General features: G+C 43.3%; 1 protein-coding gene across 1 annotated transcript in view; it reads left to right on the top strand.

The window, feature by feature from the left end:
• The window catches only part of LOC143278038 (uncharacterized), a 53,290-nt gene that overhangs the window by 23,139 nt on the left and 12,651 nt on the right, over positions 1–17,500 (top strand). Inside the window, exons 6-13 of the mRNA XM_076583050.1 lie at positions 4,900–5,034; positions 5,548–5,628; positions 6,949–7,029; positions 8,615–8,740; positions 9,991–10,143; positions 12,387–12,461; positions 13,443–13,520; positions 16,633–16,716. Of these exons, the coding sequence (XP_076439165.1) occupies positions 4,900–5,034; positions 5,548–5,628; positions 6,949–7,029; positions 8,615–8,740; positions 9,991–10,143; positions 12,387–12,461; positions 13,443–13,520; positions 16,633–16,716 (813 nt within the window). The remainder of the gene's footprint in view (positions 1–4,899; positions 5,035–5,547; positions 5,629–6,948; positions 7,030–8,614; positions 8,741–9,990; positions 10,144–12,386; positions 12,462–13,442; positions 13,521–16,632; positions 16,717–17,500) is intronic.

Raw genomic sequence — 17,500 nt, 5'->3', positions numbered from 1 at the left:
ACAAACTTTATTGGAAAAGTTACTGAACCAGACGACGAAAAAGAGACAAACTTTATTGGGAAAGTTACTGAACCAGAACACGAAAAAGAGACAAACTTTATTGGGAAAGTTACTGAACCAGACGACGAAAAAGAGACAAACTTTATTGGGAAAGTTACTGAACCAGAACACGAAAAAGAGACAAAATTTATTGGGAAAGTTACTGAACCAGACGATGAAAAAGAGACATACTTTATTGGGAAAGTTACTGAACCGGACGACGAAAAAGAGACAAACGTTACTGGAAAAGTTACTGAACCAGACAACGAAAAAGAGACAAACTTTATTGGGAAAAGTTACTTAGTCAGACGATGAAACAGAGACAAACTTTATTGAAAAAGTTACTGAACCAGACGACGAAAAAGAGACAAACTTTATTGGGAAAGTTACTGAACCAGACGACGAAAAAGAGACAAAATTTATTGGAAAAGTTACTGAACCAGACGACGAAAAAGAGACAAACTTTATTGGAAAAGTTACTGAACCAGAACATGAAAAAGAGACAAACTTTATTGGGAAAGTTACTGAACCAGAACATGAAAAAGAGACAAACTTTATTGGGAAAGTTACTGAACCAGACGACGAAAAAGAGACAAACTTTATTGGAAAAGTTACTGAACCAGACGATGAAAAAGAGACAAACTTTATTGGGAAAGTTACTGAACCAGACGACGAAAAAGAGACAAACTTTATTGGGAAAGTTACTGAACCAGACGACGAAAAAGAGACAAACTTTATTGGGAAAGTTACTGAACCAGACGATGAAAAAGAGACAAACTTTATTGGGAAAGTTACTGAACGAGACGACGAAAAAGAGACAAACTTCATTGGGAAAGTTACTGAACCAGAACACGAAAAAGAGACAAACTTTATTGAAAAAGTTACTGAACCAGACGATGAAAAAGAGACAAACTTTATTGGAAAAGTTACTCAGACGATGAAAAAGAGACAAACTTTATTGAAAAAGTTACTGAACCAGACGACGAAAAAGAGACAAACTTTATTGGGAAAGTTACTGAACCAGACGACGAAAAAGAGACAAACTTTATTGGGAAAGTTACTGAACCAGACGACGAAAAAGAGACAAACTTTATTGGAAAAGTTACTCAGTCAGACGACGAAAAAGAGACAAACTTTATTGGGAAAGTTACTGAACCAGACGACGAAAAAGAGACAAACTTTATTGGGAAAGTTACTGAACCAGACGACGAAAAAGAGACAAACTTTATTGGGAAAGTTACTGAACCAGACGACGAAAAAGAGACAAACTTTATTGGGAAAGTTACTGAACCAGACGACGAAAAAGAGACAAACTTTATTGGGAAAGTTACTGAACCAGACGACGAAAAAAAGACAAACTTTATTGGGAAAGTTACTGAACCAGACGACGAAAAAGAGACAAACTTTATTGGGAAAGTTACTGAACCAGACGACGAAAAAGAGACAAACTTTATTGGGAAAGTTACTGAACCAGACGACGAAAAAGAGACAAACTTTATTGGGAAAGTTACTGAACCAGACGACGAAAAAAAGACAAACTTTATTGGGAAAGTTACTGAACCAGACGACGAAAAAGAGACAAACTTTATTGGGAAAGTTACTGAACCAGAACACGAAAAAGAGACAAACTTTATTGGGAAAGTTACTGAACCAGACGACGAAAAAAAGACAAACTTTATTGGGAAAGTTACTGAACCAGAACACGAAAAAGAGACAAACTTTATTGGGAAAGTTACTGAACCAGACGACGAAAAAAAGACAAACTTTATTGGGAAAGTTACTGAACCAGATGATGAAAAAGAGACATACTTTATTGGGAAAGTTACTGAACCAGACGACGAAAAAGAGACAAACTTTATTGGGAAAGTTACTGAACCAGACGATGAAAAAGAGACAAACTTTATTGGAAAAGTTACTGAACCAGACGACGAAAAAGAGACAAACTTTATTGGAAAAGTTACTGAACCAGACGACGAAAAAGAGACAAACTTTATTGGGAAAGTTACTGAACCAGACGACGAAAAAGAGACAAACTTTATTGGGAAAGTTACTGAACCAGACGACGAAAAAGAGACAAACGTCATTCTGAAAGTTACTGAACCAGACGACGAAAAAGAGACAAACTTCATTCTGAAAGTTACTGAACCAGACGACGAAAAAGAGACAAACTTCATTCTGAAAGTTACTGAACCAGACGACGAAAAAGAGACAAACTTTATTGGGAAAGTTACTGAACAGACGACGATAAAGAGACAAACTTTATTGGGAAAGTTACTGAACCAGACGACGAAAAAGAGACAAACTTTATTGGGAAAGTTACTGAACCAGACGACGAAAAAGAGACAAACTTTATTGGGAAAGTTACTGAACCAGAACACGAAAAAGAGACAAACTTTATTGGGAAAGTTACTGAACCAGACGACGAAAAAGAGACAAACTTTATTGGGAAAGTTACTGAACCAGAACACGAAAAAGAGACAAACTTTATTGGGAAAGTTACTGAACCAGACGACGAAAAAGAGACAAACTTTATTGGGAAAGTTACTGAACCAGACGACGAAAAAGAGACAAACTTTATTGGGAAAGTTACTGAACCAGACGACGAAAAAGAGACAAACTTTATTGGGAAAGTTACTGAACCAGACGACGAAAAAGAGACAAACTTTATTGAAAAAGTTACTGAACCAGCACACGAAAAAGAGACAAACTTTATTGGGAAAGTTACTGAACCAGACGACGAAAAAGAGACAAACTTTATTGGGAAAGTTACTGAACCAGACGACGAAAAAGAGACAAACTTTATTGGGAAAGTTACTGAACCAGACGATGAAAAAGAGACAAACTTTATTGGAAAAGTTACTCAGTCAGACGATGAAAAGAGACAAACTTAAAACCCCTCAACTGCCATAAACGTATTACGTATGTGCATAATGACGTCACTGATGACGTCATCCGGAAAAGGGGAAATAGCTTTGGAAGGCTGGAAATTCACAGAGTTTATCTAGAGTGGTATATCTTCTAGGCTAATTGTTTTGGATAATGTTTTATGACCTGAAACACCACTTTCTGCAGTTTACCCCCTGACACTGAAGGGGAGAAAGTTTCTGACTGAGACGACAAAATGAGAAGAGAAAAAAAACTTTATTAGTAAAAATACTCACCCATAAGGAGAAGTGAGACAAACATGATGTACATGGTCACTGTCACAGAAGGTGAAGTGAGACAAACATGATGTACATGGTCACTGTCACAGAAGGTGAAGTGAGACAAACATGATGTGCATGGTCACTGTCACAGAAGGTGAAGTGAGACAAACATGATGTACATGGTCACTGTCACAGAAGGTGAAGTGAGACAAACATGATGTACATGGTCACTGTCACAGAAGGTGAAGTGAGACAAACATGATGTACATGGTCACTGTCACAGAAGGTGAGACAAACATGATGTACATGGTCACTGTCACAGAAGGTGAAGTGAGACAAACATGATGTACATGGTCACTGTCACAGAAGGTGAAGTGAGACAAACATGATGTGCATGGTCACTGTCACAGAAGGTGAGACAAACATGATGTACATGGTCACTGTCACAGAAGGTGAGACAAACATGATGTACATGGTCACTGTCACAGAAGGTGAAGTGAGACAAACATGATGTACATGGTTACTGTCACAGAAGGTGAAGTGAGACAAACATGATGTACATGGTCACTGTCACAGAAGATGAGACAAACATGATGTACATGGTCACTGTCACAGAAGGTGAGACAAACATGATGTACATGGTCACTGTCACAGAAGGTGAGACAAACATGATGTACATGGTCACTGTCACAGAAGGTGAAGTGAGACAAACATGATGTACATGGTCACTGTCACAGAAGGTGAGACAAACATGATGTGCATGGTCACTGTCACAGAAGGTGAGACAAACATGATGTACATGGTCACTGTCACAGAAGGTGAAGTGAGACAAACATGATGTACATGGTCACTGTCACAGAAGGTGAAGTGAGACAAACATGATGTACATGGTCACTGTCACAGAAGGTGAGACAAACATGATGTACATGGTCACTGTCACAGAAGGTGAAGTGAGACAAACATGATGTACATGGTCACTGTCACAGAAGGTGAAGTGAGACAAACATGATGTACATGGTCACTGTCACAGAAGGTGAAGTGAGACAAACATGATGTACATGGTCACTGTCACAGAAGGTGAGACAAACATGATGTACATGGTCACTGTCACAGAAGGTGAAGTGAGACAAACATGATGTACATGGTCACTGTCACAGAAGGTAAAGTGAGACAAACATGATGTACATGGTCACTGTCACAGAAGGTGAAGTGAGACAAACATGATGTACATGGTCACTGTCACAGAAGGTGAAGTGAGACAAACATGATGTACATGGTCACTGTCAGAGAAGGTGAAGTGAGACAAACATGATGTACATGGTCACTGTCACAGAAGGTGAGACAAACATGATGTACATGGTCACTGTCACAGAAGGTGAAGTGAGACAAACATGATGTACATGGTCACTGTCACAGAAGGTGAGACAAACATGATGTACATGGTCACTGTCACAGAAGGTGAAGTGAGACAAACATGATGTACATGGTCACTGTCACAGAAGGTGAGACAAACATGATGTACATGGTCACTGTCACAGAAGGTGAAGTGAGACAAACATGATGTACATGGTCACTGTCACAGAAGGTGAAGTGAGACAAACATGATGTACATGGTCACTGTCACAGAAGGTGAAGTGAGACAAACATGATGTGCATGGTCACTGTCACAGAAGGTGAAGTGAGACAAACATGATGTGCATGGTCACTGTCACAGAAGGAGAACTAGGCATAGTGACTGGTGACTGCAGAGAGCTGTCACCCACGTGCAGGGATACCATGGCGGACTGTGTCGGAGGGACCTGTCAGTGTGGTGCCAGCTTCGTTCCAGTCCGAGAGGACCTCACGTGCCGTACGTGTCTGTGTTGAGAAGGAGAGAGGCAGAGAGTGAGGATGGAGTGAGAGAGAGAGAGAGAGTTCGAGGAGGAAGGGAGAGAAAAAGAGAGAGAGAGAGGGATAGAAACATTTTGTTCTTTTCCCCCCAGTACATTCGGTTAGAATCATAACTTTCCCCCAGAAACAGGTGCAAATATGTTGTCACACATATGTAGAATGTTTTATTTCTGGGTACCGAGTCCCAGTGAGAATCTGCACGGACGTCCGCAGTGAGGGCAGGGAAACTGTCCGGGCTTTGTGGACATTGCTGCTGCTGCCTTCCACTTCTCGCTGGACTCGGCGATGCTGCTACGGGGGTTCTTCTCAAAGCTGACGTGTGCTTGCTTTGGTCAAATTATGCACACACTTACTACACAATACTTAAAAATCAGTCTCTCATCCCTCTGCACACGACGCCTCGAAAGCACACACAGAATGCTGAAATCCAGTTGTAGGACTTGCAATGAATTCCTGACCCTTTGTCGTACAGGTCGGAAAGACAGGTTCGCATGCTTTCAGAACGACAGCATTCCTTGCAGTCGTGGAGCGGTGTGTGACCGTGGAATCTGTGGTGAGTGCACCCTTTCCAACAGCCGATACTCCGTGTGTGTGTGTGTGTGTGTGTGTGTGTGTGTGTGTGTGAGTGTGTTGTTTCATTGTTGTTGCTGTTTTTACGTGAATAAACATTGTGTGTTGTTGTGTGGGTTGTTCGTGTGTGTGTGGTATTTTGAGTGTGCCAGACAAATAAGAGGATGAGCCGTGACTGAATCTGTAAGGCATGGTGGTGTTGTGCCCTTGGAAAAGGCACTTTGAATTCCTCACTACACCCAGGTGTTGATGATTACCTGACTTCGGTTGGGGAAGGTTGAATCGGCGGAAGGAGAGGATTGGGCCCCGCCTTCCTATGCCGAGCCCTAGACACAGTGGACATGAAGTCACTGCCTTCCCATGCCGAGCCCTAGACTCAGTGGACACTGCCTTCCCATGCCGAGCCCTAGACACAGTGGACATGAAGTCACTGCCTTCCCATGCCGAGCCCTAGACACAGTGGACATGAAGTCACTGCCTTCCCATGCCGAGGTCTAGACTCAGTGGACATGAAGTCACTGCCTTCCCATGCCGAGGTCTAGACTCAGTGGACATGAAGTCACTGCCTTCCCATGCCGAGGTCTAGACTCAGTGGACATGAAGTCACTGCCTTCCCATGCCGAGGTCTAGTGCGTGCGTATGTGTGTGTGTGTGTGTGTGTGTGTGTGTGTGTGTGTGTGCAGTGTTACAGACGGGACAGAGATGCCGCGGCCTTAGAAAGGGCCGCTGTCAGACTGTCAGTGTCTGTGATGTTGATGACCACTGCCGTGAGTTCTGCTGTGTCCTCATCCACAACTTCCTTCCTGTCAGAATAATAATGGTGATGGTGATGATGGTGGTAATGATTACCGTGATGGTGTTGATGATGATGGTGGTGATGATGATTGTAATGATAATGGTAATAACAATAGTAACAACTTTAACAACAACAATGAGAAGAAGAAGAAGTCCAACAACAACAATGATACTACTACTACAAATCACGCTGATGATAATATAACCATATAATTATATAATCATTATAATCATCATTAATAATAATAATAATAATAATAATATTATTATTATTATTATTATTATTATTGTTGTTGTTGTTGTTTTTGTTGTTTTTGTTGTTACTGTTGTTTTAACCATTACAATTACAATCATCATCATCGTTATTTTTATCATTATTATTATTATTATTATTATTATTATTATGTGATAATACTGATGATGTTGATGATGATGATGACGACAACGATAAAACGAACACGGCACCAATGAAGTGGAACCCAGCTCAACGTGTCATTTGTATGTCCAGGTGTGAACATCAATCAGAGCTGTGCTGATCAACCCACCAACTGTAGAGATGGCGCTGTCTGTGACTTCATGAAGATGTGCAGTAAGTGTGTGTGTGTGTGTGTGTGTGTGTGTGTGTGTGTGTGTGTGTGTGATCAAAACCAACACTACAAAAGTCTGGTTTGATGTTCCAATGTTACGACTTCTGAGTCCAAGACCAGCTTCTGCTTTAATTGTCAACATGTACCCAGACCCATCGTTCGCAGTCAGACTTACCCGTTTGCATTTACCCTCACGCACTTCTGCTATTTAACTCACTCAGTACGGCCAGTCCTCTCTTCTCCTCTACACAGACCCCTCGGATGTCCAGTGGGTGTCTCAATAACCCAACCTTTAGCTTCCGTCGTCAGAATTGTGGTATTCTTTGTCAATATTCACCTCTTCAGTATAAGAGCCTTCCTCTTGCAATATTTTGATGTTGGGAACTGGGGTGAAACGCTGTTAACGTCGTCTCTTTCGCCGTTCGTATGCAGAGAGTTAAACCAATGGGGGAGTTACGTCGCTTGAGTCGGAATAAATGGTTGACTTCAGTTGACTTTGCATTGGAGAGTTACGTCGCTTGAGTCGGAATAAATGGTTGATTTCAGTTGACTTTGTATTGGAGAGTTACGTCGCTTGATTCGGAATAAATGGTGGGGGAGTTACGTCGCTTGAGTTGGAATAAATGGTTGACTTCAGTTGACTTTGTATTGGAGAGTTACGTCGCTTGATTCGGAATAAATGGTGGGGGAGTTACGTCGCTTGAGTTAGAATAAATGGTTGACTTCAGTTGACTTTGTATTGGAGAGTTACGTCGCTTGATTCGGAATAAATGGTGGGGGAGTTACGTCGCTTTAGTTGGAATAAATGGTTGACTTCAGTTGACTTTGTATTGGAGAGTTACGTCGCTTGATTCGGAATAAATGGTGGGGGAGTTACGTCGCTTGAGTTGGAATAAATGGTTGACTTCAGTTGACTTTGTATTGGAGAGTTACGTCGCTTGATTCGGAATAAATGGTGGGGGAGTTACGTCGCTTGAGTTGGAATAAATGGTTGACTTCAGTTGACTTTGTATTGGAGAGTTACGTCGCTTGAGTCGGAATAAATGGTTGACTTCACTTGACTTTGTATTGGAGAGTTACGTCGCTTGAGTCGGAATAAATGGTTGACTTCAGTTGACCGTCTCCTTGTGTGAACTGGTCAGAACGGTTCAACACACGCCCCCCAGTCATCAGCCCAATGCAACATGACAACATGCTGATATGGCTGTAGAACATTTAACCTTTCTTTAACTACTGCTTATACTGTTATTTATTTATTTATTTATTCATTTATTTCTTTTTCTTTTTTTCTTTTTTTTTTTTTCTTTTTAAATTTTTTTTTCTCAAGGCCTGACTAAGCGCGTTGGGTTGTGCTGCTGGTCAGGCATCTGCTTGGCAGATGTGGTGTAGCGTATATGGATTTGACAGAACGCAGTGACGCCTCCTTGAGCTACTGATACTTATACCACTATCAACAATAGTAATAACCTGCTACTACTGCTACGGTTTTTACTACATACTACTACTACTGCTGCTTCTGCCGCTGTTGCCACTACTACTAAGAATGATGATGATGGTGATGATGACGATGATGACTACTGTTTTCAGAAGTGAAACCAGGTGGACAGTGTAGATCTTACGGAGACTGTGTGGCGGGCTCTACGTGTGATCAACGTTACACATGTCAGTGCACTGTTGGAGTCTCTCTCCTCAACGAAACCACGCACATTTGTGGTGAGATCACTGTGTGTGTGTGTGTGTGTGTGTGTGTGTTGGGGTGTTGGGGGGGGAGGTCATTTCGCGCGCATGTGTATGTGTTGGGGTGTTGGGGGGGACGTCTTTTCGCGCGCATGTGTGTGTGTTGCGGTGTTGGGGGGGGGACGTCTTTTCGCGCGCATGTGTGTGTGTTGGGGGGGACGTCTTTTCGCGCGCATGTGTGTGTGTTGGGGTGGTTGGGGGGAGGTCTTTTAGCGCGCATGTGTGTGTGTGTGTGTGTGTGTTGGGGTGTTCGGGGGGACGTCTTTTCGCGCGCATGTGTGTGTGTGTGTGTGTGTGTGTCCTAGTGTGTACTGCTGGGCTCTGTGTGTGTGCAGATGTATGTCACAACAACAACAACAACAACAATAACAACAACAAAAAACGGGGTTTATTATTTCACGAATTTGTCAGCTGAAAGACACATTTTAATATTTTTATGGACATTTAAAGTTTATCATTTATTTGCTGTCGTCTTGTAGTGTAAACTTTTCGTTTCGGTTTTTTTAAAATTCTATTTCTGTTTATTTTGTTTATTTATTTTCATTTTCAGTTTGTTTATTTTCATTTATTTATCTATCTATTTGTTTATTTTATCTATCATCATTTTTTTTTTTTTTTTTTTTCATTTTTGCTGTTCCATCCTCAGCATCATTTCAGTGGCATTACTCCCATACCACTCATTCCCAGCACACTCTGTTCAGCAACACCCGGGCTCGTCTGTTGAAGTCCCAGCGTAGCCAGTTCACAGGGAACTACCGATGTTAGGTTGCGAGGAGACTACACACCAGAGGAGACCCTGCACTACTGCTGAGTCACTTAGGTTGTGTTGAACAGTGCCTGTTCTGATTTGGCCGTGCCTAAGACACAAACTACTAGGCCTCTACCTAACGAAAATAACCGCTTTGTCTCCGAGCCAGATTGAGTGAGCGAATCACTCACCACTCACCACCAACCTCAAAAGTGGAGACCACGACCACGTCCCGTTGACCACAGTCTCCCATGAATCTTCCGACACAAAGACCTTGACAGGATGTTGGAGGGGGCGGGGGGGGGGGGGGGGGGATCGAAACAGAGACCACCATGAGATCAGGGCATGAAAGGCCACAGCTTTGGGGGAGATTTTTGTTTGTATTGATGATGAAGGAGGAAGAGATTGACGTTACTGCACTGGAGATCCATAAAAAATTTTAAAAAAGAGTAATCCATTTTGTGTATGTGGCTTGTAGTTCCGGAGGCAGGCAGAGTGGGAGGAGAGTGCGTAATATCATCGGACACGGACAGCCTAACGTGTAACGCCACTTTCACTGAGTGCAACATCTCCACGAGTCAGTGTCAGTGTCAGCCTGGATTCATCGTAGATCATGTCGACTTTTCATGCAGTGAGTGGCACGTTCGCTTCACTTTGGAAGTCTTGTTGTTGTTGTTGTTGTTGTTACTCTTCTCCTTCTTCTGCTTCTTCTTCTTCTTCTTCTTCTTCTTCTTCTTCTTCTTCTCCTTCTCCTTCTTCTTCTTCTTCTTAGTTTTCTTCAGTACCATAGTCACGAGACCATGGGGGCAGCACTGATGACCTGGCAACCAGTTCTCTCCATTTCTCCCTGTTCCTCGTCTCTTTCTGGGCATGGCTCAGTCTCGGGCCTGTCCATTCTGGGACAGTGTCCTCCCGTATCTTTTTCTGCCTGCCTCTCATCCTTCCTTGCATGTAGACTTCACAGAACAGAGTTCCAGGACCACTCTAGGTTCGTTTTCATAGAACCTAAAAATCGAGAGATGGTTCAAATCACGCATTTGGCAAACCGTGCGCCACTGGCCTGTGACTAGGTACATGAACGGCTGTGTCAAGTGCACGTGCAGCATGGAGAGCTTGAATAATGCGTTTGAAAAATGGATGTGTCGGCCAGAAAGTGACATTGAATCAGTGGGTTCTCAGCGTTGGGATTGGAAAGAAGGCACTTCCGGTTATGAGTGGAGCTCATTGCATTGGCTTCATTCACCTGTTTGCTGAAAAATCGGAATCATTTCACGATGCTCTAAAGAAGTAAACTGTGCAGGTCCCGCAGTGGTCCTTAACATTTTGTGAACCATGTAGAAATGTATGCTTTCTTGGAGACAGAAACCAGAATTCTGTTAAAAGAAGTCTTGCTACTTGGAAGTATTTTTTTAGATATGTGCACGAACGAACGAGAGAGCTAGAGCTAGAAGTGAGCATGCTCACACCCACCCACACATACAACCACCACCACCACCACCGCCACCACCACAACTAAAAATATTATTGCTGCTGCTGCTACTGGTACTATTACAACTACGACTGCTTTGGTTTTTTTTGTTCCATTTGCCTCATTCAGTCAGTAGTAGCCTTTGTCTCATCAAAACGTATTTTCATTTTCAATAGAATTTTGTGTGACTGAATAGTTAAAGCGTTGGACTTTCAGTCTGAGGGTCCCGGGTTCGATCTCGGTAACGGCGCCTGGTGGGTAAAGGGTGGAGATTTTTCCGATCTCCCAAGTCAACATATGTGCAGACCTGCTAGTGCCTGAACCCCTTTGTGTGTATACGCAAGCAGAAGAACATGCACGCACGTTAAAGATCCTTTAATCTATGTCAGCGTTCAGTGGGTTATGGAAACAAGAACATACTCAGCATGCACACCCCCAAAAGCGGAGTATGGCTGCCTACATGGCGGGGTTAAAAACGGTCATACATGTAAAATCCCACTCGTGTACATACGAGTGAACGTGGGAGTCGCAGCCCACGAACGCAGAAGAAGAATTTCGTATATGGCAAGGGGAAAGAAATGTATTTACCACTAAGGGAAAAGTGACCCGTTACTATGTATTTTGCTTCTTTGGCTTGTCTGGGAATTTTTGTTTGTTTACTTGTTGAAATCATTCTTTGGCAATATCCACATTTCTTGCCCCATACTCATTTGTGTGACTAACGGAGTGAATGTCCGCGCTTCGTTCAGAACACTTCTCATTCCGTCTTGAAGGGAAAATTGTGGATACTGCCCATTCTTTTCGTTTGTAAGATGTAGGTGGAAGATCACTTCTTCAAAAATACATGGATAGCGCATGCCTTCTTTGAGCCCCTTTGCAAACTGAAGCCAGCGGAAGTGTTCAATCAGCCATTTTGTTTCACGTGTCAGTATAGCGCGAAGCAGTGACTTCATAATGTGTAGCCAAGTGCTCGGCTGGCTTCACGGCAAGCTTTCACTTGCTCGCGGCGTTAGCTAAGCTGACATTCCTGTGTGGGTCCCCACTGCAAGTTTTCGCCACGTGTCGCTGCACTGTTTTCATGTAATAACGTTGGTAGATAAACCATTGGCAGATATCAGTCAAGACACAACATTTGGCATGTTGTGGGGGCGAGCACAACACAGTTTCATCGAAGATACACGGTTACAGTTCAGAAACTACCACCAGTTAGCAGACGTCAACGGACTGACGGCCGGATACGAGAAACAATATGGCGTCCAGATGGCTTCAGCTTTCGTGGCCAATGAGCTATCCATGTATTTTTAGGTCAGTGGTGGAAGATGCGTGTGTGTCAAGTGTCAAGTGTCAGTGTGTGTGATGTTTCAATGGCGGCATGAAACACACTGTTGGCGTGTCTTTACGCTCAGGGAAAAAGCCAGGCGGGTTGTGCACTGATGATGCGGAATGTGCCGTTGGATCGATCTGTATCACTGGAACGTGTAGTAAGTCTGTCTGTCTGTTTGTGCGTCTGCGTCTGTCTCTCACTGTGTGTGTGTGTGTGCTTTGTGTGTGTGTGTGTGTGTGTGTGTGTGTGTGTGTGTGTGTGTGTGTGTGTCCCTGAGCCCGCCTATCCGTATGATTATCAGTTTGTCAGTCCGTTGGTCAGTCTGTCTGTGTGTTTGTCATTCAGTCTGTTTCTGCCCATCTGTCACTCTGCCTGTATGTCTGTTTCTGTTTCTACGTTTGTCAGCCAATATGTGTTTGTCAGTCCGTCTGTCTGTCTGTCTTCTCCGTCTGTTTGTATGTATGTAAGTCTATGTCTGTCTGCCTCTTTCAGTCGGTTTGTCTGTCTGTCAGTCTGTGTATGTCTGTCTCTTTCAGTCTAAAGCTCATTCTGTATGTGTCTGTATGTTTGTCTGTCTGTCAGTGTATGTATATCTGTTTGTCTTTCCGGGCACGAACCCGTAACTGATGCCATGTTCATTGAGCTGTGAAAACATGAAGACTCATGGCACGTTTCCACCAAGAACATGGAGTACATGTGCCGACATAATGAGGAAAAAACAGTAAAAAATAGAAAGAAAAAAAAAACCGACCTTGAACCAACTAGCACAGAAGACAAAAGAACATACGAGTGTGTGTGTGTGTGTGTGTGTGTGTGTGTGTGTGTGTGTAGTATGGATTGGTTGTGGTGCTGTGTCAAAGCATAGTCAGCTATGACATGGGACTGTGTGTGTATGTGTGTGTGTGTGTGTGGTATGGATTGGTTGTGGTGCTGTGTCAAAGCATAGTCAGCTATGACACAGGGCTGTGTGTGTGTGTGTGTGTGTGTGGTATGGATTGGTTGTGGTGCTGTGTCAAAGCATAGTCAGCTATGACACAGGGCTGTGTGTGTGTGTGTGTGTGTGTGTGTGTGTGGTATGGATTGGTTGTGGTGCTGTGTCAAAGCATAGTCAGCTATGACACAGGGCTGTCTCTTGCAGGTGTTCCGCTGGGGGAGCATTGTGAGCAGAATGGCGACTGCATCAGTGACACTGTCTGTGATATTGATGCTGTCTGCAGTAAGTCTCTGTGTGTGTGTGTAGGTGGGTGCGTGGGTGGAAGGGGGTGTGTGTGTGAGTATACGTGTACGTGTGTGTGTTGTGTGTTTTGAGACACGATATAACAACAATATAAACATGATAACAACAATAATAGTGATGGTAATAATAATGATGATAATGATAGTAATTATGATGATAATAATAATAATAATAATAATAATGCTAATAATAAAAAGTAGTAGTAGAAGTGGTAGCAGAAGTAGTAGTAGTAATATTGATAACAAGTAGTACTTATATAACACTGAATCTTGTGCAGAGACAAATCACAGCGCTTCCAAACCAATCATTTACATGCACGCATAACTCTAACATTGTGGCGATTGATAATTTCAGTGAGAGGATCTATTTCACTGCCAGGAAAATAAGGTTTAAGTGAAATCTATTTGCCACGGTTTTTTCACACAAAAAACAGCTATAAATTTTCCACAAAAAAAAGTGCTCTTTGTTATTGGAAAAAGACCCATAAAAGTATATATTTTCTGAAAGGGAAATGAATAAATAATACAAAACACATGATGTTTTCCCATTTTATGTTATTTTAATGACATGCTGTTGTTTTGAAATCAGTGTTTTGTTTTTTGTCACATTTTCAACTTGTTCATTACAAACATTAGTCAGGTAATTTGCTCTAAAATATATTTTCTGGACAAATGGATATCTGCACACACAAAATCATACTAGAACAACCACAATATTAAAAAAAAAACCACCTGAAAAAGAAATAGATACATAATGCATTGTGATTTCTGCAAGCAATAATATGGATGTGAGGCCACGCCCCCTCAGTCTCCACCCCACCCCCCCCCTCCTCTTCACCCATCTCACACGGTCACTTTACCCAGTTCTCATCAGACTGTGTTGGCTGAGTGCCAAGAAAATAGCTCACACTGCTAAAAATTCGGTGACTTCTGTCGGCTGCTAGAGCTGAACAGCCGGCATCACTCACTGATAGTCGTGTCTTGGCCACTCTCTTGATTGCTCCCTTTATTTTCTATCAAATCGTCCTATAAATGTTCACCACTGTCTTCTCCTTCGAATTTATGCTTCATTTCTTTCTGAGCATCAGCTAAAGAAAATAATCTTGGTTGATTTAGTTCGCCACGATCGCATGTCTTGAGCACAGTCAGTCCGACATTTTGTTGAGCGAGCGAGGAGAGAAGCCAGGCAAAGGCTGCGGCCAGTAACCCCAACCGAAACGTTCAAATAAAGGACTGCCTTATGACGCAGATGGTGTTTCTAGCTATGAACAGAACCTAGAAAGATTCCCCAAGCTAAAGCTACCAGCATTTTTGTCAACGAACTGAATGCAAAGCAGGGAAAAGAATATTTCGATGACGAGTTATCTTGTCATTGTGGCAGCGAAGCGTACATGCTTTCCATGACGAGTTATCTCGTCATATTGGCAGCCTAGGGGTTTAAAAGCACAGGGCCTAAAACAGATCCCTGTGAGACTCCGCGTTTGACTTGAACAGGTTCAGACTACCAATTATCAACTATGACAAACTGGAATCGGTCGGTGAGATATGATTTGAACCAGCTGAGAGCAGTGCCGTTGACACCAAATGTAAAATGAAGACAGGAAAGAAGGATTGAATGGTCTATCGTGTCAAAGGCGGCTGACAAGTCAAGAAGAGTGAGAGGGAATTTTTTCCTGAGTCAGACGCTAGCAGTAGATTATTCAGGATGTGGAAGAGGCTGGTTTTGGTGCTGTGATGGTCAGCACGGTAGTCAGATTGAAAAGGGTGGAGATTGTTGAAACAGAGGTGGTTATTGAGCTGCTTCAGAACGGCTTTTTCGAGAAGTTTGGACAGGAAAGGAAGGTTAGAAATTGGTCAATCGTTTAAGGAAATGTTTGTGTCAAGGTTGGGTTTCTTCAGAAGAGGCCGGACGATTGCAGTTTTGAAAGTGGGTGAGAAAGTTCCAGTGAGAAGGGATGATTTGACACTGTTGGTGATTGTGGGGAGAAGCTGTGAGACACACTGGGAAAAGACAAAGGCTGGTACAGGATCAAGCTCGCAGGATTTTATTGTTATTTCTTTCAGGATTTCATGGACTTCTTTTCAGTCAATGGATTGAAGGAATGGAGAGGAGTGCCGTTGAACTGAGAATCAGGATGAGCAGGTTGGAAAGGCATTTGGTCAAAGCTGGTACGAATGTTTTGGACTTTGTTGAAAAAGAAAGAGGAGAAGACATCGCGGAGTTCAGATAAAGTGAAAGCAGGAGGAAGTGGAGTCTTTTTTGCAGTACCAAAAAGATTTGACATGATAGAGTAAAGAGATTTGGTGGATGTAGTATCGAGAACTAGAGAAGAACTGAAGTTTGTCTTCGCTGATGAGATCATATGTTTGACTTTATTCATTTGTTTTCGGAAGATTTGATTGTGGGCTTTCAGTTTTGTTGATGGCCATCGCCGTTCCGATTGGCAACTCTTGCGTTTTGCAAGTCGAATGTCTTGTGTGTGCCATGGGGTGGAAGGTCTACCAGGGAGCATGCGGGTTGTGCGAGGTGCAAGTTCATCCAGCATTTGAGAGAGGATGGTGTTGTAATGTGCAGAGCCGTCGATATAGGAAGAAATTTTGGAAAGGCGTTCAGCAGCTTGAAAAGAAAAAAAGAAAAAAAGAAATGAAAATGTAGGAGTAGTAGTAGTAGTAGTAGTAGCTATTGTTATCATTGTGGTTATACTGTGGATGCTGTTGTCGTGGCGATGGTTGTGATGGTGGTGGTGGTGATATCATTGTCATTATTATTGCTGCTATTGTTATTGCTGTAGTCTCATCTGAATGAATAGCATCCACACCACGACTCAAGGTCTAGTGAAGGGGGAAAAATACTGGCGACTTTGGGACTCGAACCAGTGCGCTCAGAGTCTCTCGCTTCCTAGGCGAACACGTTACCTCTAGGCCAACCCTCTACATAGTAGTAGTAGTAGTAGTAGTAGTAGTAGTAGTTATCACTACCATTATCATTGTTTTTGTGGTTGTTTTCATCAAAATTATCATTATTATGATTGGAATGATGATGCATATTATAATTATCACGATTACTATAATCACGATGATGATCATTACAGAGATAGACATGCATGGAAGCTGCAGTGGATCCAGACAGGACTTCTGCAGAATAGGAACCGCCTGTGACTGGCTACACCAGTGCCGTGAGTAGGGCACAGCTGTCAGTGCCGTGAGTAGGGCACAGCTCTCATTGCCATGAGTAGGGCACAGCTCTCATTGCCATGAGTAGGGCACAGCTCTCAGTGCCGTGAGTAGGGAGTAGGGCACAGCTCTCAGTGCCGTGCGTAGGACACAGCTCTCAGTGCCGTGAGTAGGGAGTAGGACACAGCTCTCAGTGCCGTGAGTAGGGAGTAGGACACAGCTCTCAGTGCCGTGAGTAGGGAGTAGGACACAGCTGTCAGTGCCGTGAGTAGGGAGTAGGACACAGTTCTCAGTGCCGTGAGTAGGACACAGCTCTCAGTGCCGTGAGTAGGGAGTAGGACACAGCTGTCAGTGCCGTGAGTAGGGAGTAGGACACAGTTCTCAGTGCCGTGAGTAGGACACAGTTCTCAGTGCCGTGAGTAGGGAGTAGGACACAGCTCTCAGTGCCGTGAGTAGGGAGTAGGACACAGCTGTCAGTGCCGTGAGTAGGACACAGCTGTCAGTGCCGTGAGTAGGGAGTAGGACACAGCTCTCAGTGCCGTGCGTAGGACACAGCTGTCAGTGCCGTGAGTAGGGAGTAGGACACAGCTGTCAGTGCCGTGAGTAGGGAGTAGGACACAGCTGTCAGTGCCGTGAGTAGGGAGTAGGACACAGCTCTCAGTGCCGTGAGTAGGGAGTAGGACACAGCTCTCAGTGCCGTGAGTAGGGAGTAGGACACAGCTCTCAGTGCCGTGAGTAGGGAGTAGGACACAGCTCTCGGTGCCGTGAGTAGGACACAGTTCTCAG

Source organism: Babylonia areolata, chromosome 35 (assembly GCF_041734735.1).
Source record: "Babylonia areolata isolate BAREFJ2019XMU chromosome 35, ASM4173473v1, whole genome shotgun sequence".
Lineage (NCBI taxonomy): Eukaryota > Metazoa > Mollusca > Gastropoda > Neogastropoda > Buccinidae > Babylonia > Babylonia areolata.
This window is presented reverse-complemented; position numbering and strand designations above follow the sequence as displayed.